General features: G+C 40.4%; 1 protein-coding gene across 1 annotated transcript in view; it reads left to right on the top strand.

The window, feature by feature from the left end:
- Positions 1–21,519, top strand: part of RAPGEF5 (Rap guanine nucleotide exchange factor 5) — a 264,811-nt gene that overhangs the window by 213,304 nt on the left and 29,988 nt on the right. Inside the window, exons 12-18 of the mRNA XM_049785378.1 lie at positions 1,671–1,749; positions 6,459–6,603; positions 8,049–8,146; positions 9,903–9,933; positions 11,552–11,630; positions 13,668–13,817; positions 18,907–19,004. Coding sequence (XP_049641335.1) covers positions 1,671–1,749; positions 6,459–6,603; positions 8,049–8,146; positions 9,903–9,933; positions 11,552–11,630; positions 13,668–13,817; positions 18,907–19,004 — 680 coding nt within the window. The remainder of the gene's footprint in view (positions 1–1,670; positions 1,750–6,458; positions 6,604–8,048; positions 8,147–9,902; positions 9,934–11,551; positions 11,631–13,667; positions 13,818–18,906; positions 19,005–21,519) is intronic.

The raw sequence follows: 21,519 nt of genomic DNA, 5'->3' as shown, positions 1-21,519 counted from the left end.
CTGGGGGGTTTTGCTGAAGCTGATTTCGATATCATGCAACAGTCCACGATTTGATGGGGGTGAGAGGGGCCACAAAGTTTGAGTCAGCAGGCGTGTTGGTTGTGGTTTCTTGCTGAGACTCGAGCTGGGGGATTGAGAGGATGTCTTTCATTAAGGAGCTGGATGGTGATCTGTTGGGGGCAAAAGGTCGGTCTTGGTGCCTATCGAGTTAAGAACTGAGGGTAAAGAAGGTTAAATAAGGGGAAGATAACGAATCCAGGTTGGGAGATGAGGAGTAGAAGGGTCTCTAGGTGGGGGAGGGGCAATATATAAGACGGGCTTTATACATTGTATAGATGAATTGTTTATGGATTAGGTTTGGCAGTCAGAGAGGACCACTGTATAGAAAGTAACGTTCACATATACACAGACTTCAGAGATCTATTTGAGTGCTATCCTCCATATATAGGGTATTCCATTTCCTTTCCTATAGTCAAGAATTAGAATATTTTTAGACGATTTTAAAAAGGGTATTTGTCGCGTGGGCACATTCGCTTTTGGAAATGGTTATCAGTAAGAAAAGACACCCCTGCAGGGGGTCAGGTATGGATATGGGAATTTTCCTTTGGCTAGCTGTCCTGGCATGTGAGGTCTCTGAGCCCAGCTCTCGCCTCTGCAGTTTGGATGCATAAAGGAGAAGTTTTCCTCCACCCCCATTCCCTCAGGGCCCAGGTTACCAGGTCTGGCCCTGAAGGTCATTCTGGCGTGGGGGGATCTAGTCCCCCAGACTAAGACACACTTCATTTCTAACCAAACAAGAGAAATCAGTGGTTCCATGAACCTGATTTTGTATAAAGGAACACTGCACTTGGTAACATTACTGACCTATCGTGTCACAGTGAGAGTGTTTTAACTTGTGTTTGAAAATATCCTAGAAGTTCAGACAGACATGATGGCTTTGTGTGATTTGAATTTTATCTAAAAACTGTCTTGAAAGACACACAATTTTAAATACCTAATCCAAATTCTTCATTAGTATGACCAACTGGTTAACTTGGGGTTAACTGGGTTGAGACCACATCTTAGAATAAAGCTCATTTGCTTTTGCACAGAAGGAAGAAAACCACCCCCCACTTTCCCAACTTCTTAATAATGGATTTGAGGGGTAAGAGTGGAACCTGATACACGTGTATTCCAGGTTTTACTATCTCTTTTTCTTGCCCAAGACTAGATAAAGAGTTTTAAAAAGTCTTATTTTGTTACAACTTTCAGCCTTTCATTCCCTGTAGGAGTGGAGAGCCTCAGATATCTTGTCCAGTTTATTATTAAAAGTACATTATTTATGAATTGGTTTATCCATCTATCCTCATGGACAAAAATAAATAATATTTTAGGAGGGGAGGGGAGAAGACAAACAAACAAACAAACAAATAATGCTGCTTTAGGCAAGGGGTGGGAGGGAAGGATGCTATAAAGGTATTGCTTAGAAAGTCTTCAAACACCAAAAGCAAAAAAATACCTCATTGCTTGAGTCATTCTACATAAAATATTTTTTAATCTTGAGTTTAATAAATGATGTATCTATAATTTATATGTTTAAATTCTCCTATTCTCCACCCTACCCTTCATTCTCCATCAGTGCTGCTCCTGACCTTGTCTTTGCTCAGCTATGTTTGTTTTGCTCTTTGCAGAGACCCTCCTTGATGACTTCCTGCTCACCTACACAGTCTTCATGACAACTGACGACTTGTGCCAGGCACTGCTGAGACAATATCCTTCTTTACCTTCAGAATGCAGCCTCGGCTACCTTTAGACAGATGTCCTCATGTTAGAAATTAACTGCCTTTCCTAATTTATTCAACCCTGCAGTAGAGTGTGGATAGGTTAAATATTAATGTAATGACATCCAAAGGAAAAAATGAAATAAGACAAAGAGACTAGAGTGGGCATGGGGAGGGGGGTTGGCCACACTAGAAATGCAGCACTCCTGTTCTCACATGTTCTATTGGGGGGAGATGGTGAATTAACTGTATATACTGCTTGTTTTCATCAAGCCTGTGTCTTCAGAGTTTTGAAATCTAGGGGTAAGTTTTTTTATTGGGTAAAACTAGGATCAGGGCATCCGAGCATCAGTGATATTACAGAGGTTAAGGCAATCACTTTGCAGGCTGTCCATCCCAGGGGAAAGCAGGTAGTACTGGAGATTCAAACAGGGGAATCGGCAAGATAGAAAACCAGCACCTTAAGCCCTTTACTCTTTCTAGTATAAAATAAAAAGCTTATTGTCTTATTGCCTTTTATATTTCCACACCGTTTTCTTTCTTTTTTTTGGGGGGGGGCCACACCTGTTTGATGCTCAGGGGTTACTCCTGGCTAAGCCAGGGGTCTCAAACTCACAGCCCGCGGGCCATTTGTGGCCCTCCGTACTATGTTTTGTGGCCCGTGGCCAGCCTTCAAATATCACAGTATTCACAATTATTTGCTTACCGAATAATCGCAATAAAAATCACATTAGTAAGAAAAAAATCACATTAAACATTTGCATAGCTCAAGCAGTTTTGTTCAGGGTATGCAAATGTTTAATGCGATTTTTTGTGATTTCTTTTCTTACTAATGCGATTTTTTATTGCGAATATTCGGTAAGCGAATAATCGTGAATACTTTGCGCCTAGCACAGACGTCATTTCTGCTGCTCCTGCCCGCTGTCCCTTGCATTATCGGAGGCCTAAGGGAGAGAAGGGAGAGAAGTTTATTACAGAATTAGATTTTGTCATACCTTCATCATAACTTCATCAAAGCCTGCAGTGAAGAGAAAGATTGATGACAAGCACAGACATTTCCAGGAAAAGTTGGAGACACAGTATTTCTTTGTTGAGCACAGGGGCATCCTCACATGTCTTATATGCTCAGAGAAAGTTACAGTACACAAGGAATACAACTTGAAACGCTATTACTCAACTAAACATGCTGAGGAATGTGCAAAATATCAAGGAAATGAGAGAGCCAAGCGGGTTGCCAATCTTAAAGCATGTCTAATGAGGCAACAAGATTTCTTCAAGAAAGCAATCAAAGAGAATGTTGCATCAGTTGAAGCTAGTTTCATGGTTAGTGAGATGATTGCTAAGGCAGGGAAACCATTCACAGAAGGAGAGTTTGTTTAAAAAAAAAATGCATGTTACAGGCTGCAAGTATTATCTGTCCAGAAAAGAAAGGTCAGTTTAGTAAAATCAGCCTTTCTGCCTACACTGTGGCAGAGTACATTTCTCACATGTCAAGTGACATTCATCATCAACTGTGTGAGAAAGCCAAATGTTTTGATGCATACTCAGTTGCTCTTGATGAGGGCACAGATATAACAGACACTGCGCAGCTCACAATTTATGTCTGTGGTGTTAATTGCAATTTTGAATTGACAGAGGAGCTGCTCACAATAATTCCAATGCATGGCCAGACCACCACTAATGAGATATTTTGTCATCTGTGTGATGCCATTGAGAATGCAGGTTTGCCATGGAAGAGGTATTATTGGAATAATAACCGATGGAGCGCCATCGATGACAGGGAGGAAAATGGACTGGTGGCACTTGTTTAAACAAAACTTGAAGAGGACGATGTAGAGAAGGCCATTGCTCTTCACTGCATTATCCATCAGCAGGCCCTTTGCAGTAAATGCCTGCTGTTTGACAATGTGATGTCTGTTGTTGTGAAATGCATCAACCAAATCAAATCCAGGGGCTTAAAGCACAGGAGGTTCCATGCTTTCTTAGAGAAAATGGAGTCAGAATATGGAGATGTGCTCTATTTCACTGAGGTTACTTGACTCAGCAGGGGAAATGTCCTGAAAAGATTTTTTGAGTTGACAGAAGAAGTGAAAGCCTTCATGGAGAAGGATGGGAATGCTGTTTCTGAGTTGAGTGATCACAAATGGCTCATGGACTTAGCTTTTCTTATTGACATCACACATAAGCTGAATGTCCTAAACAAGATGTTACAAGGCTTGGGGCAGCTTATCAGTGCTGCCTATAACAACTTGAGAGCATTCTCCACAAAACTTGTGTTATGGAAATCCAAGCTCTCTCAGACAAACCGTTGCCATTTTCCAGCATGCAAGGAACTTGTGGATGCAGGCATACCATTCAGTGGTGAGAAATATGTTGATGCTATTTTTAAGCTAGAGAAGGAATTTGATCACAGATTTGCAAACTTCAAAAAGCACAGAGCCACTTTCCAAATTTTTGTGGATCCCTTTTCCTTTGATGTGTAAGGTGCCCCTCCTGTGCTTCAAATGGAGCTTATTGACCTGCAATGCAACTCTGATCTCAAAGCCAAGTTCAGGGAGATTAGTGGAAAAGCAGACATGCCTGGGCAATTTTTGAGAGAATTGCCCCGCAGCTTCCCTGAGCTTTCCCTAATGTTCAAGCGCACCATGTGCCTTTTTGGGAGCACATATTTGTCTGAAATTTTATTCTCCACATTGAACTTCAATAAGTCAAAGTACAGGTCTTGACTTAATAATGATCATCTTCAAGCCATACTGAGGGTCTCAACTGCTTCCTCTCTAAAGTCAAATGTGGTTCAGATTTGTGAGAAGAAGCGCTGTCAAGTCTCTGGCAGCAAGGAATAGGCAAAAGATGCCATGTTCAGAAGAACTGTTCATGATCTTCACTCAATGTTCTATTTATGTTCAGAAGAAATAATTAAAACTGTTAATTATGACGTTTGAGGACTTTTTTTTTTGTGAAATCCCTTATGTGGCCCTGCCTCACCCCGACTTTGCCTCCTGTGGCCCCCAGGTAAATTTGAGTTTGAGACCCCTGCTCTAGTGCCACCTCGCCGGCCCCAATTTCATATCATTTTACAGCAGTTACTACTTGCTCATTTTATACTAAGGAGATGACTTTAAGAATAATGAAAATAATTTATGTACCCTAAAAACTCTTTGACTTGAGAAACCATTGTTAGGTTTAGTGTATTTATTTTCAGATAATGAATGCAATCATGTAATGCATTAAGTAAGCACTGTTGATAGAAATGGATTGTTCTAACATTTTTTGACTGCTTTCCTACTCATAATCAGTATTGTGTGTTCTGTCAGTATGTGCTATGATGCCCTTATTCTTTTGGTTGTCCACAAAATAATTAATACATAATAATCTGGATAACAATCCTCTATGGTAGGAACATTTAGGTTATTTCTATTTTATTTTTTATTTCAGTAAAAATGAAAATTAACTGTCCTTTATGTGTGCACATGTAACTAATTCTCTTTTCAAGAAAATTCTTAGGGATGGGCATTGAATCATCACAAATTATGCTCTAGAAATTGATCTATTCTCAATGAAGGCTGCATTCTTTTTTTTGATTTGGGGCCAGCCAACCCAGTGGTACTCAAGGGTTACTCCTTTTTTTTTTTTTTTTTTTTTTTGGGCCACACCCGGTAACGCTCAGGGGTTACTCCTGGCTATGTGCTCAGAAGTTGCTCCTGGCTTGGGGGACCATATGGGACACCGGGGGATCGAACCGCGGTCCGTCCAAGGCTAGCGCACGCAAGGCAGGCACCTTACCTTTAGCGCCACCGCCCGGCCCCTCAAGGGTTACTCCTGACCCTATGCTTGAGAGTCCAAATGCAGTGGCTAGGGTTTGAATCTGGGATCCTGGAAGCAAAGCATATCCCCAGACCTCTGAAATATCACACTAAACCCATCAGTTGATGAGCCACTTCAGAAGTAACTAGTTATGCAGAAATGTTAATTTCTTTTTTTTTTTTAATTTTTATTGTGAACAAAGTGAATTACGAGTCTTTCACAGTGATATTTAAGGTACATAGTGACAACGAATCAGGGGTATTCCCACCACCAATCTTGTCCCACCTCCTCCCCTGTTCCCAGCATGTATCCTCTCTCTCCTTTGCCCCCCAGACTGCTAGTGTAACTGGTTCCTTCTGTGTATAGCTTATTGTAGATTGGGTATCAATTCTGTTGTCGTTGACTTTGGGTTTGGTGTTTAAGGCTGATCATTTTTTATTTCTACTCAATGATCATACGACTGTTTGGTCCTGGTACCATCCATTTAAGAAATGTTAATTTCTGAGGATCAGAGGGTATCTGCTCTAGTTCTGATTTAACTTTAGTGGAAATAGTGTCTCTACCTATGAGGTGAAGCCAGATGGAACCACCCTTGAAAATAGTGAACCAGTATTTCTCTGGTATTTCTCGAGGTGCCATTAACCTGTGCTGCTTATAGACTATGTAAGCAGCTCTCAGTAATCTTCATCTAACCCTCATCTTCATAGCTTACAACCAACTCTATACAAATTATTATATGGGTCTTTTTTCCCCCTACACATGTGTTCCTACATATCTTTAGATCACTGTAAATTCTTTAGAAATTATGCTTCAACATATTTTGTGGAAAGAAGAAACATGCCTCCCCTATTTACAGTTTTTAAATATTTGATATTCTTTCTTAACCATTTGTACTTATTCTGCTAAGAAGTATCAAGGTAAAGAAGAAAATTCAGATGTCCCTTGTCGGAAACGCAAGGTCTTACATCTCGTTTCCCAGTGGATTGCTCTGTACAAGGACTGGTTACATGAAGATGAACATTCAAAAATGTTTTTAAAGGTAACATAATACTTTTAATTCCAGTGATTGAATTTGTGTTCAATTATGAATTTTTAAAATAATCATTTATAGTTTGCAACCATTCAACCTTTCTTACTTCTTCTTGAGTTCTGATTCAAAGTATAAATTAATTTCCGAGAACTGATATTTTATACGTAGATTTTTTTTTTTTTTTTTTTTTTTTTTTTTTAGTTTTTGGGTCATGCCCAGAAACTCTCAGGGATTACTCCTGGCTCTGCCCTCAGAAATTACTCCTGGCTCAGGGAACCATATGAGATACAGGGATCAAACCATGGCCAACCACTTGCAAAGCAAACACCCTCTCCTCTGTTGTATCTCTGGCCCCAGCACTTTTTTTTTTCCAGCACTTTTTATTCAAAAAAATTTTTATTGAAACTGCAAATTATAGGGCCAGAGCAATAGCACAGCGTGTAGGTCTTTTGCCTAGCACATTTTTAACCTGGGCCGATTCCTCGAATGCCCCTGGAGTGATTCCTGTGCCCAGAGCCAGGATTAACCCCTGAGTACTGCCAAGTGCAGACTAAAAATTAAAAAAAAATTAAAATTAAAATTAAAATTTTTAATCACTAATTTAAAGTTAATTTGCATTTTAATTATAAAGGAAATCAAAGTAAAATAAAATATATTCTGAGACTTGCTATTTTTAATATGTTGAGATTTTACTATGTTTGAACTAGTTCTAGTTCACAAATTATTATGGATTAAAATTCTCAATAGAGAATAAGGACACTATATACTGTCTATCTGTACATTGTGAAACATTTTTCAGTCATGGTTTATTTTGAGAATTTTAATCCATAATAACTTGAAAAGTAGATACTAATTTAGATTTAAATTTGAAACAGATAAACTGACAGATTCTTTCTAGTGAACATCTCAACCCAAAAGATTCCCTGGAAATAACTTGTAGGCAGATGAACTCCTTTAGCCATCAAAGCCATCTTAGCAGTGCAGGCTAGCACAAAAAAGGAAGAGTTTCTATTTCAGAAAAGGCAATTGTCTAACTAATTCCACCTTTCATGAAGGAAACCACTTTGAATATAAAATTAAGATGTCATTTAGACTTCCAATTAAAAGCTGATTTAACCAGCACTTTGGGAAAACTAATGTTTTGTTTTTTTTAATACAACTGGGCAATTCTATTGATTTTTATCCTCCCCGATGATTTTATATCTTATGTTTTTAAATAGAAAATAGCCAAACAGGGTTCTCTTGAGTTGCCAATTCACTCTGTATCCTCAAAAAGTCTTTAAGAGAGCCAGTGCCTACTTTCCAAATAGAAACTTATTCAGGATCTCTCATTGCTATCTGGGTACTTCCCAATTTTCCTGGTAGGATAATCGTTGTTGTTATCAACACATTTAACCATGTGTTGATACCCATGGTATCACCCCAATTCAGCTGCCATTTTTCTTTTCCCTCAGACTATATACAGGAATGTGCTGGATGATGTATATGAATATCCAATACTTGAAAAAGAATTAAAAGAATTTCAAAAGATACTTGGAATGCATCGTCGTCAGTAAGTACTAATTCTTCATATTTCAGTACATGAAAGTAGCAGAAGCAAGAAAGAAAACAAAATTTGGGGTATCTTATACATAGTTTATTTTGAACATTTGAATGCAAATATTCAAATAGCCAACAACTTGAAAATCCATAGCTATCACTAATGGAATAGGAAAGAAAGTTTTACAAGTAGGTCCCAGTAAAGCTGTGGAACATTTAAAGCTTGGTTTTTATAGATTCCTCAACTTTAAAAGATTAAAGAAAACCATTTGCTCAATGACTTTTGACTTTTTCTAAGTATCCCTGAGGTATCTATCATTAGTCTTCCTAGCTGCCAATATCTGACTACTCAGTGATTTACTAGTCACTCTCCTTTTGGTAAATGAATACATCAAGTCATTACTCAGATATAACTACGAACGAAGTTAGTCTTCAGGGAAAATTGTTCCTGATTTACAGTGTGGTTTCTACTTAGTAAACATTGCACACATCTGTTGTCAAGTTGTGGAAAACTTTCATTATGATTTCAGTCGTCGCAAATATACTTCTCATAGAAAATGTTAATTTAGGCCTTTCAAATTAGTAAAGAAAGATCCTATAGCAAAATAAATGTCTCCAGGTATTCATTTTAGAGAGTAAGAAATTCATATATAATCCTTACTCTTCCAGTTACAGAAATCACATATTTAGAATCTCAGAAATTAGGGGCTTGAGACACAATCTAGTAGACTGCAGAACCATATGCTGTGCATGCAGGAGGCCTGGATTGTAATCTCCAGGACTTCATCATCCCTTTATCACCCCCCTGGAGTAATCCCCAAACTGAGAGCTCAAAATAGCCCAGAGGCACTGCCAAAAGTAGTAGCCTCCCCCCCCCCCAAAAAAAAAAAAAACCTGTGTTGACTGCTGTGAATTTGGGAAGTCTGATTTTTATTGCAGTTTGCATTATAATAAGTTTGCATAACCTAAGATAATTATGGAACTATGAACAAATGACTAAAACAAAAAGAAAAGGGCAAGTTTGACATCAAAATATCCACCTAAGACAGATCTGTTATAATAGAGGAACTTTATTTAATTCATGGTTTAAACCATTGATCTGCAGTAACTACAGCGCTCCCATAAAATGAATATCCAAATTCACGCATTTTTGTCTAGCTACAGTGTGCTAAAGCAGGAGAAAAATATTACTTGCTGAGAACAATACTGAGATTTAGGTGAACTCCATGGTTTGCCTAATACGTGAAGCTGGCCACAATGCTGGCCTATGTTTTACACAGAGGCACTTCAGGGGGGCACTTGGCAATGAAAGTCTGGAGTTTAGGTAGCAATGGGAACCTGCAGTGTCCCCTGTTCCACTGCAGGTAGCAACATTCTGATAAAGGTGCCCTGTGACAGATGCCTGTAGGTATCAGAATAACAATAGCTCAACCCAGATCTCTCAGAATGAAAAGGCATGTCTCTCTGTTACTTAGGAGAAAAATGGAGTGTCTGGACTGAATAACCAGTTCTTGCCTTGATGTTCTTCCTTTGGGGAAAGGTCAACCAAACACAACTGTAGCATAGCAGTTTCTTTGCCTGCCCTGGGTGTCTTGAAACTCAGAGCCCAATGTCAAGGCTACCAAAGAGAATAAGTTAATGAATACTATGTTTTGTCTTACTGAAAAGCAAAAACCTCTGCCTGGTGCCTGAAAATTAGTATACAGTGACAATAAGTGCATTATTCTGGGTCGGGGACAAAGACTGACTTCTTGCCCTTTTTCTTTCAGCACCGTAGATGAATATTCACCCCAAAGGAAGGTAAGGCATTGGCTGTTCTTGGAGACCTTGCCTTGCCTCACTTGGCAATCATTCAGCATTAAAAAAGATACCGCCTCTAGCACAAGTGTCAGTCAGTCTGGGAAGTACAGGGTTGCACTTGACCTGCCCTTTCCTGCTCGCTTCATTCTTCCTGAGCTCATGTAGAACCAATTGCAGTCTCTATCCTGGACTATGACATTCTGCTTGTGTTTGCAGCAGCATAGTTTGATGTTTCAGAATTTTCCTAAGTCTCCGCAGATCAATGTCCATCAGAATTTTAAAATATTGATGTGGGGGAGGGGAGTGTCTAGTCATGAATCTTAGCTGCAAATTAAGCTAGAGAAGTAAAGAGGTCTTAACAATATTTATGCTCTCAAATGGTTATGTGGAACTTTTAAAAAGTAGAGAATAGGGCCCAGAGAGATAGCACAGCGGCGTTTGCCTTGCAAGCAGCCGATCCAGGACCAAAGGTGGTTGGTTCGAATCCCGGTGTCCCATACAGTCCCCCGTGCCTGCCAGGAGCTATTTCTGAGCAGACAGCCAGGAGTAACCCCTGAGCACCGCCGGGTGTGGCCCAAAAACCAAAAAAAAAAAAAAAGTAGAGAATAGACATGGAAATCTCAAGTAGCCAGACAGGGATCTCTTCAATGCCCAGTGTTCCCCACTTACTTATTGTAAAGGCTACCCTCTTGCAGTTTTTAGGGGAATGATTTGCTTTTTTTTTTTAACATGCAGAACGTGATGCTAGCAAGAATGAAGTGTTTTTTACTCACCTTGAGGAAAGAAATGCAAAATTAGATGCCAGGCATAAACTGTCTAGAAGCTGTTCTATCAGATGGGTATTCATAATGAATAATGTGTCCATTCTCAAGGGGTGCAGGGAGGGGACTGTGAAGCAGTGGAGCACATGCCTGACAGTGCAAGGCTCAGAGTTCTGAGCCTTTGTACCATTTGCTCCTACCCCAGCCATCCTGGGAGTAGTAGCCCCTACTGAAAAAGTTTTTCTTTAAAAAGCAACATTCAGGGTTTGGAGCAAGAGCAAAGTGGGTAGGCTGTTTGCCTTGCATGAGGCTGACTGGGGTTCGATCCCTGGCATCCCATATGGTCTCCTGAGCCTGCCAGAAGTGATTTCTGAGTACAGAGCCAGGAGTAACCCCTGACGTCATTGCTGGGTGTGGCCCTAAAATAAAACAAAACAAAAAAGCATCATTTGACTACAGCAGAAGTGTTAAATCATCTCAAGTTTGCTTTCTTCCAGAGCAAGTTTGAGGTTAAGCTGAACAATTTATGTCTTTCTCAGAAGAGTTCTTGGTGGCATGTCATAGCCAAATATTAAAAAAATCATGCATTTATTCTTTAGCTTGTTTGGGAAACACTATATAGAAGCTTTTTGCTGGCCGCTGGCCTTGTTTATGATCTGTCATAGAGCCCAGGCTCCTTCCCACCAACCATATATGCTAACAAAGGCAACTTCTAGTTTATTCCTCTAAGATTAGATGGGTGGGATTCACATAAAAAGTTGGCTGGTTCCTTTGGAATATGCTGTAAACAGCGGTGGGTTTTCCAAAGGGCAGAAGGACATTCATTCATTGTTCTCTCTCCCTCCCCTTTCTCACAGAATAAAGCCCTTTTCCACCAATTCAGTCTTAAGGAGAACTGGCTCCAGATCCGAGGAACTGTGAGTGAAACAGAGGAAAGTGAGTATGATTTGCAGGAGGGTTTGGGGGTAGGAGGAGCAGCTAATGCTTCCAAATCTCCCACAGTTACACATCACCCCACCTTTAACTATTTCCAGCTGTCCACCTTTTCACAGCTTCAGTCAGATAGAATGGTTTTTCTTCTGATTGCTTTCAGTTTGGCAATTCTCCTGCTGATGTTATAGTGTCTGAGAGACCAAGGACATTTTTTCTTTGGGAAAGAAAAAGACTCTTACTAACTTTGGGGGGAAAGATGAAAAGTGGCCTATAACCTTAACCTTCTTTGGAGGGGGCACGTTGGGCCACACCTGGCACTGCTTAGGGGTTACTCCTGGCATTGTACTCAGGATTTACTCACCCACTATACTAATGCTCTAGCCCCTCATCCCTTTCCCTTCATCTTGTCCTCCCCCTGCTTCTCAGTCTCTGGCTTTTGATAGAAGGTCTATTTTCAAAAAGATGTCAGAGAGATATAACAGGTAAATATATACTGAAGGGTTGGATCCCAGTATACCTCATAGTCCCAAGAACTGCCAAGGGTGATTCCAAAACCAAAAACAGAAAGAAAGGAAAAAGAAAATAATGTAAAAGAGAATCTGAGATAAAGAGAAATCAAAAAGGTCAGTAAAGCAAACATACAGAGGGTTGGATGACTCTCTCCCTGAAATCTAGAAGAGGAAATCTTGGAAGGAATAGTAGGAAGGACATGCAATTACAGTTTCTCCCAAGCAAAACTGTTATGGCCCATGTCAGGAAAGCCCCTTGTCCTAGGGTCATGCTCCTTGATGAGAAAGAGGCCAGGTCCACCATGAAGAAAGCTTCCCAAGTTCGTTCAAAGGAAAACACGTTTTTAACATCCTAAAGGTGGTGACATCCACATCAATATTGTATAACGGGACAAAGTGGCTTCCTGATTTTTGCTTAAAATTTGAGTCAAATGCAGAGGCAGGAAGTAGAATTGGGCCTTGAATGTGCTGTGACTTTGCGACTTTTTCCTTCCACTAGCTTTTCCCTAGGTTCTAGAATTCTGAGTGTGAGCCTTCACTGTTTGCTCTGCTTCTTGAACACTTAAACAGCAGTCACAAGGTTGCTGCTTCTCTTCTATTGTATTTGTAAATAATATGGCTTTTCAGTGGTTCTCCTTGACATATGTGTAGATGTACCAAATGAAAAAGCAAATAAAATTCACTGAGTTCCAATTCTTGAGATGGTAACCTTCCTTGTCTATTTGTTGTAGGATTTAATTATATTATTTTCCAGGCCGAGTGTCAAAGAGAATAAATTTTCAGGACCTCTGGCCTCTTTTTGTTCATGTGTTTATTAAGCTATAAAGTCTACTTACATTTAGATACTGTGGGACAGATCTTCGTTTTTCTTAAAAATTACATTTTTCAGGGCCGGAGAGATAGCATGGAGGTAAGGCATTTGCCTTTCATGCAGAAGGTCACTTGTTCGAATTCCAGCATCTCATATGATCCCCCAAGCCTGCCAGGAGCGATTTCTGAGTGTGGAGCCAGGAGTAACCCCTGAGCACTGCCGGGTGTGACCCCAAAACCAAAAAATAAATTACATTTTTCTGGGTCTGGAGCGATCGTACAGTGGGTAATGCACTTGCTTTGCACACATTTGACTCAGGTTCAATCTCAGACCCCTGAAGAGTCATGACAGGAGTGAGCATTGAGTTTAGAGCTAGGAATAAGCCCTGAGTACCACCAACTATTGCTTAAAAACAAAAAGAATGTTTTCTCAATTTCTCTGTGGCATGGGGGCGGGGGGGGGGGTTTCTCTTTCAAATCTGTTGTCAACATATAAACAACTATTTGTTAAATGCTATGGTTTTAGCAACACCCATACCAACATTTGCTTTGAAGTTTACATGTGTACACTCATAGTTTATCTTTTATCTCATTTGTATGTCGATGGAAAAAAATCCTGGCTTTATATTTGAGATCAGAAAGGTGGTGACTTTGATTTCTACAGGCCCCAGCCACAGGCCTGTAGTTCTGTTGACTAGACATCCTTTTTTTGTGTGTGCAGTTTTTTGCCACGTGTATATAACGGAGCACTCCTATGTCAGCGTGAAGGCAAAGGTTTCCAGCACAGCCCAAGAGATCCTGAAAATTGTAGCAGACAAGATTCAGCATGTGGAAGAGGACTTGGCTTTGGTGGCCATCACTTTCTCTGGGGGTAAGTTCTTATCCGACCTTGTCTGCTAATCTCCTGCCGTTTCCACCAAAGGAAGAGAGTGAATGATTTTTGCAGAGCAAGCACACAACTCACCTCTCTGGTCTGCAGTTGGATGCCCAGTGGCACAATAAGATGCTGCCTACCAGAGGTGTTTCCATGGAAACTATTGGGGACTGCTGGGTGCTGGATTTTTCTCCCCAAGAACTGAATATAGAGGGGCACACAAGTTATTCTGAACTAAATTGTGCAAGTGCAAGTTTTGTGCTCTAGATAAGCCATCTATTTTCATATTGAAATTAACTTGGAAAATTGTTCAAGGATGAAATGACTTCAGGGAATAGGAAAGAAGACAGATTCAAACTAGTCCTTGTGCTCGAATTTAACAGTCTGCTACTAGAAATGCAAACTGAAGAGAAATTTAGAAGCTTGCGGAGTGGACAGTTGCTCCTTAAGTGAGAGTGGAAGGAAGGGAGGCCTGCTTAGAGCTTCACCTTTTGTTGAGCCTGCCACCTCCTCACCTCCTCGGAGAATGGTTTATTGTCCCTGTTGAATAAGATCACAGAGATTACAAGCTGACACTATTGATCTCCCCGACCCCTTCGCCTTCACTGGAGCCAGTGGGACCCCTATGCCGTTGGTCTCCTTTTGGGCTTATGGTCTTTATTCACTATCCCATTAACCCTAGGGAAGAAAGAAAAATACAAAGGAAGCAACTTAGCTCAGCAGTTGAAAAATAGAGTGGAGTGTGAGCTAATTGGCCAGAGAGGGGGAGGCAAGCAGATGAAGAACATAGGACCCCGTTACCCTGGGTTGTCAGGCTGGAGCCTGGAGAATGCAGCGCATAGGGAAGGGCTCTGAACGTGGCACAAGATATTGCTTTTCTCGCTTTGTTTCTCAGGCCAGGAGCATAGCCCTGCAGCCAGGTCTAGGCCTCTCCTCTCCTTACTCTCCTCTCTCCTTGCTCTCAGCTCTGCCTCCTCCCTCCTCACCAAGCAGCAGCCAGAGGACAAAGGGCAAAAATCTTGAGAAATTGGTGGTCTGTCTGTTTTAATTCGGGAATTTTAGATTGTTTCATAGTTCAGGGAACCCAGGTGTATCACACAAATTCTGGTTAAAGTGGACAACAATCAAAATAATTCACGACAATGTTATGCTTTGTTTGGTTTCTGGAGTTTTTTGTGCTGGTTTGGGGCCCCCAGGCAGGTGGTGTTCAGGGCTTCCTCTTGGCTCTGCATTTAAGGACTCGGGGTACCATATGGGGTGCCATGGATCAAATCTTTGTGTAAGGGAAGCACCCTACCTGTGATAAAGCAGCACTATTCTAGCACTCTAGCCCTCTAAGCTTTGCTTAGAATCGAAGGCACTACTGCGTTATTAGGTAGCCAGTGCACCACAGAACTGGCCTATATAGTGGGCTGCTCCTCTGAACACTGAGCCCAGATCCGCACATGCTCCTGAAAATGAACATGTATGTGGCTCTTTCACTGTGCCTGTCATTTTGATGGCTGGGAAATAACTGTACTCTGAAATTGCATTCAGCAGGTTGCAAACAGCTGTCTAATTTGTATACACCTATTACTCACCATCAAGAAAATCTCCACTCATTCGACACATTCAGGAATGTTAATACATTTTTTGTCAAATTGTGGCTTTGCTATGACCTTTCTGGGGCTGGATAGGATAGACATTAAGATATTTGCCTTGCATACAGCCAACCTCAGATTTATCCTTGGAAACACCTGGTCCCAGAGGGAGCCGCTCTTTAGTACAGAGTGGGGAGTGACTCCTGAGCTCTGCCAAATGTAGCCCAAATCAGTTCACTGAAAAGATCCTTTCTGCTTATCATTCATTATCTCCTCCTAACAAAAATAATTTTCTGAAAAAAAAAAAAGAACCAGAGCTGAATATACTCCTGTTCTAGTTACAGTTTACAATCAATCAAGAACATTTTAAAATTCTACTTCCAAATGAAAAGGGAAAAAAGGTGGGCTTTTTTTTTTTTGTTTGGCTTTTGAGTCATATCCAGCATCGCTCAGGGGTTATACCTGGCTTTGTGCTCAGATAAAGCTCCTGGAAGTCTCAGAGGATCATATGGGATGCCAGGAATCAAACTCAGGTTTGTCTCCAGTCCGTCTCTGGTTGCATCCGTGCAAGGCAAATGCCCTATCGCTGTCCGATTTTTCCAGTCCAAAAGGAATTTTTTTTTGTCAGAAAGATTTTAAAGATGTTAGTGTAGGTTTTCTGGATTAGGTTTTAATGTCACAGTTCTATCATTCTGTCAGCCAATAGATTTCTAAGCACTTTGAATCCAGATTAAGTTTGTGTATGTAGTAATAGCAACTCACCCAGTTATTCAGAGCTTATAATTCTATCAACTCTGATCTTTTGTGGAATAGTGACACTGAAAAGAAAAATGTTTCTTAGCAAATTAAAAAAATTGAAGGTCCTAACATTTTGCTTTGTATTAAGTTTGTGGGATGGCTGATATAAATTCGGATCAAAGGCATATGTGGACACACAATGGTTGCTAGTAATCAGGGTTAAACAAAGAGGAAAAAAAAGAACATTTCAGCCTGCTGTGGGGCCATTTAGTACATGAGTCTGACATGACAGAACTATTGATCTTTCTAATGCTTGGCTGTAAGGAATATATTGGATTATCATCTCTGTTCTCCGTATGAGTAGGAATGTTCAAAACAAAATTTAGCACTTGAATTGATTAAGTTTCCTAAGAAAAGCTATATGAAGTATTGCATTTTTTAATCATGCTGGATTAGGAAGGGTTACCTTAAGAGAACCTGGTTTTGTTGTCATGTCATCAAATTGAGTTTCCCTATAATTTACTTGAATTCCCTCTGGTTTTGAGGTTAGAAAGAGGACATCTTTCTGTGAAAAATGGCTATTCTATAAAAGCACAGCAACTCTGGTAGGGAAATGGTTGAAGAATGGGGACAGAAACCAGTGAAGGAAATAGAAAATATTGAAAAAAAATATACAACTCTACAAGTAATAGTCAAGAATTAGAAAATAAACTAAGAATCGAGTTTTGGTTTTAGTAGAACATCAAAGTTCTGATCAGTGTGTATGTTTTATTCTGGTTTTTCAGGAATTTGTAATTTGTTTTCTTTTAAAATAATTAAGAAAAAAGGTAGCATTTTATATTTAAAAAAAACTTAAGAACATGCTTTTTGGGGGCCAGAGAGATAGCATGGAGGTAGGGCATTTGCCTTGTATGCTGAAGGATGGTGGTTCGAATCCCGGCATCCCATATTGTCCCCTGTGCCTGCCAGGATTAACCCCTGAGCGCTGCAGGGTGTGACCCCAAAAAAACAAAACAAAACAAACAAAAAAACATGCTTTATGATCTAGTAACTCTACTTCTGGAAATCTATGTTAAAAAAGTAATCTAAAAGCAGCCAAAGATTAATGCACAAGCATGTTGACTTCAACAATATATAGTCTTGCTGCTGTAATAATAGAGCCCATTTATCAAACCCCTATTATATGCCAGACCCTGTTCTAACACTTGGTATATATCTTGCCATCTAATTTATATGACTGAAAGAACTAGAAAGCCTTAAATGTAAAGTAGAGGAAAGATTAAATGATGGCATGCCAGATGGTTATATATCCAATTAAATGACTATATAAATAATTTTGACAAGTGAGTCAGTGTTTATAATAATAAACTCAGAATATGAAACTATCCATGGAATAATTACAAGTTTATATTGGCATAATACCTATGAATGTGTAAGTGGTCACGGCAATGACTGGTATTTGTGTGTGGATACACAGACTTACATAAATACCAGAATAAATATCTGTAGACCCAAATATTACCAGTCCTACCATTGCTGGTGGGAGATGTGACTCCCAGAAGTGGAGTACCCTTGGTGGCAGTGTCGAGAATGGAAGCTGTGGCTTTTTTCTTTTCCTGCCTCAGCACCCATGCTGGAGCAAGGAATTGTTCTTTGCAGGACAGGAAAGTCAGTCTTAAATACCCAGACTTTCAGATCTTTTGCCTTCTCTCAGAATTTCAGGAGGAGATGATTAGTGAAGTTCAATAAGTTTATTCTGGAAATAAAGCCTAGGAAAGAGAGAGATTTGTATTTGAGAGAATATGAGTGCTTCTCCAGAATGAAAGGAACAAAGTACACATCTCAAGCAGGGATATGTAGGAAAATAGTCTCTAAAGTAAGCATGCTGGCCAAAGGAGCCATAGGGTAGAATAAAGGTGATGGGTATCACAGGCAAAGAGGCAGGAATGTGCTCACTTTTCCATCTGCTAAGTTAGTTTATATATAGTTTTTCTAAACTGTCCCAAAATCCTTTTCTAGGGCAGTTGCCAAGAACATGAGCTTATGGCTGTTGATGGCATTCTGAGTTTCTTAGTATTGCCTTTATTCCAGGGATGTAGCCTCTCCCCCCAAAGTGTGCAGCCAGAGTTTAGGCCTGGAATTTGGATTTTTTAAAGGTTTTCTGGTCTTAGTTGGGTCCTGTGTCTCAAAGGCATTCATGCTTTCAGGCCGGTTTAAATTTCAGATATTGCTTTTTCCAATATATTTACCAGGACCCCCTTATCTCTCTGCCTGCAACACTGACATCATTATGCTTTTTAGTAAAAGTAAACTCTTCTCATAACTTAATCAGTCTAGGTTATGAGTGGACTTCACTTTTGTTTTCTTTCCCCAATTGTTCTGTGTTCTAAAGAATGAGGATTTGGGGTTTTATTGTTTGTTTATTTGTTTGTTTAGGGGTCATACTCAGCAGTACTTAGGTCTTATTCCTGGCTGTGCAGTCAGGGGACTGTACGGGATTCTGGAGATCTAACCTGGGTCAGCTGTGTGCAGTGCAAGTGTTTATCCTCTGTTCTATCTCTCCAGCCCCAGAATGAGTTAATATTATGAGTCATAAGAGGACCCTAGGTTGGTAGATAATGAGAAGCAATATTTGGTGTCATTATAAATATTTCATGAATGGAACCTAATTAAATATTTGTCTTTGACAAGTTTCACTTTTAATATGCACTGTAAATCTCTTCTGCTATACTTGTTTTTCTAATTACTTTTGTTGTTGTTAAATAAAGAAAAGCATGAACTTCAACCAAATGACTTGGCCATCTCCAAATCTCTCGAAGGATCTTCTCGGATATATCTCTATCAGAAAGATTTGGCTGACACTTTGGTAAGAACCTTTAACCTTGTAATGAAACACACACACACACACAGAGCTTAATTTTCAATGTATTATAATTAATGCATGTTAGAAAAATATATTGAACTGTGTCCTCCTCTGGTTTATCACACACTTAATGAAAAACATTGCTTTTGCAAATTAATAGAGGCCCCACTTGAGAAATTTAAAACTTTCCAAAATCAAATCCTCCTTCTTTCTGAGCCCCTGAAATAAAGGCTAGGAAAGTGACCCCTCTCCCACGCAAGTTTTGTTTCTTCCTTTTCTGAGTGCGAATCTTTGGAGATTAGGCTGAGAATGTCCTGGAGTAAGGGGGCGCCTTGTGTAGGCCAAAGGGTACACTTGGAATGCACCTTGAACAAAGTGGGGCTGTTTCATCAACCTTCTCTGTGAAAAGTAGATATTAAGCAACAGACCATCCATGTCAAGAGTCAGAGTTTGAAAAAGGGTTGAACCCCACGACTCTTTTTGTTTCATATTTCAGTTTTAGAACATGTATGCCTAGGAGAGAATTTCTTGTTATTCCTATAAACTCTGGGTTGGTAGGTAAATTCTGATGATCCTATTCAGCTACACACACATCCATAAGCAGTTTGCTTGACCCAACAGTGCAGATGACCTGGATGGTTTATGGTATTGCCTGAGCCTTGGTCTTCCCTGTTGAATCCTGCTGCACATAAAACTGAGGAATCAGGGGCTGGAGCAATAGTACAGTGTGTGGGGGCATTTGTCTAATATGTGACTGACTTGGGTTCAATTCCATATGGTCTCCCAAGCCTGTCAGCAAGCCTGAGCACCTCCTAACATGGTCCAAAAACAACAGCAAACAAAACCTAAGGAATCACTGTGCCACACCCCACTGCTGGGATGTTTATTCAGTTCTGCCTGACTTTGGAGTCCCCCTGCACATTGCGTTGCTGAGAGTCAATGAGGAAGGAAAGACCTTTCAGTCTCTGATGTCCTTTAGCACATCCCAGGCCCTTGCCCATCAGTGTTGTCACTGTGTCAGGTACACCTGACCCACTGGGCGCTGCCTTAGTTAGCTCCTCCCTGGGAGTTTCAGTTGTAGCTGCTGTGAGGATCTATCTTGGTGAGGGAGGTTGCTCACATTTTATTTGTCCTATATGCCCACCTCCCATGTATATGACCCTCAATACCCAGCAGCTACTAAGTAAAAGCAGGCCCACAGCAGTGTCTTGATGGGACAAATGTTCTATGAATCTTGTTTCCAGCAAGATGTCCCATGAGGGTTCCCATTACCAGTTTCACACATCACTTAAAAATTCCCACTGACTGGCAGCATGGTGATGAGAGAGGAGAGAGAGAAGATATTTAGTTCAGTTGAATAGCACAAGAAGCTGCTAGTACATAAAGGCACTTCTTGACCAGTCAGTGTGAGGACAGAGAAGTCGATAGCACTGATTGGAAATGAAAGGAAAGGGTATGGGCATAAATAACCAGAGGGGTTGTGTCAGGGGAGCCATACTATTTAGGAAGAATGTTGAAAGGATAAAGAGCCAAGAAAAAAAGCCTTATGCTTCTATGGACTGCAGAGATAGTATAGTGTATATAGACTGCTAGTTTTACATGACTGAACAGGGTTCTATCCTTGACACCAGCTTGGGTCTCCTGAGACCCACCAGAAGTGAGGTCTGAACACAGAGCCAGAAGTAAACCCTGAGTATTGCCAGGGGTTCCTAACATTCTGAGCAACATTAAACTAAAGTCCCATGTAGCTGAGACTCACTAATAGTGTCCTTGGATCTCCCAAGCAACTCTTGAGAGGAACACTTGCCCTCAAAATTAACCTTTTAAAATTATGAGGCCAGGGTGACTCATGTTTGACCTCATCACACCAGATGGTCCCCTGAGTATCTCCAGGAGTAAATCCTGAGCACTGCTGTGTGTGGCCCAAAAACTAAAAGAATAAATAAATAAATGTTGGCGCCAGCTCTTACCTCGCATACACTCCTGGTTTCATCAAAGGTACCATATTTGGTCATCTGAGTACCACCAGGAGTGATTCCTGAAAACAGTGGCATATAGCTAAAAAACAAGCAAAGATAAATGTTGTCTTCAACAGAAATGTTGTCTTCTTCCATCATCACCATTACGTGATATGTTTATGTAAAACATGGAATACAAAAATTGAACATGCTTAAGAGTTAGACTTGTGTTATGAAATTAACAAGGATATATAATTTTATATATAAAAAACTAATCAGAGGGCTGAAGGGATAACACAGTGGGTAGGGCATTTGCATTGCACTTGCCTGACCCTGGTTCAATCCCCCAGCATCTCATATGGTCCCCCCAGTCTACAAAGAGCAAAGAAATGGTAGAGCCCAAATGATAGAGCATACACTTAGCATGAATGAGGCACTGTGTTCAATTCCCCCACTTTTCAGCAAGCCCCTATCTTCCAGCATGAAAACCCATCAGGCCTGTGCTGAGGGCTGCTTATTGTTCTTTTGGGTTTTGGACACACAGTCAGTGTTGCTTAAGG

This window comes from Suncus etruscus, chromosome 13 (assembly GCF_024139225.1).
Source record: "Suncus etruscus isolate mSunEtr1 chromosome 13, mSunEtr1.pri.cur, whole genome shotgun sequence".
NCBI classification, from domain to species: domain Eukaryota; kingdom Metazoa; phylum Chordata; class Mammalia; order Eulipotyphla; family Soricidae; genus Suncus; species Suncus etruscus.
This window is presented reverse-complemented; position numbering and strand designations above follow the sequence as displayed.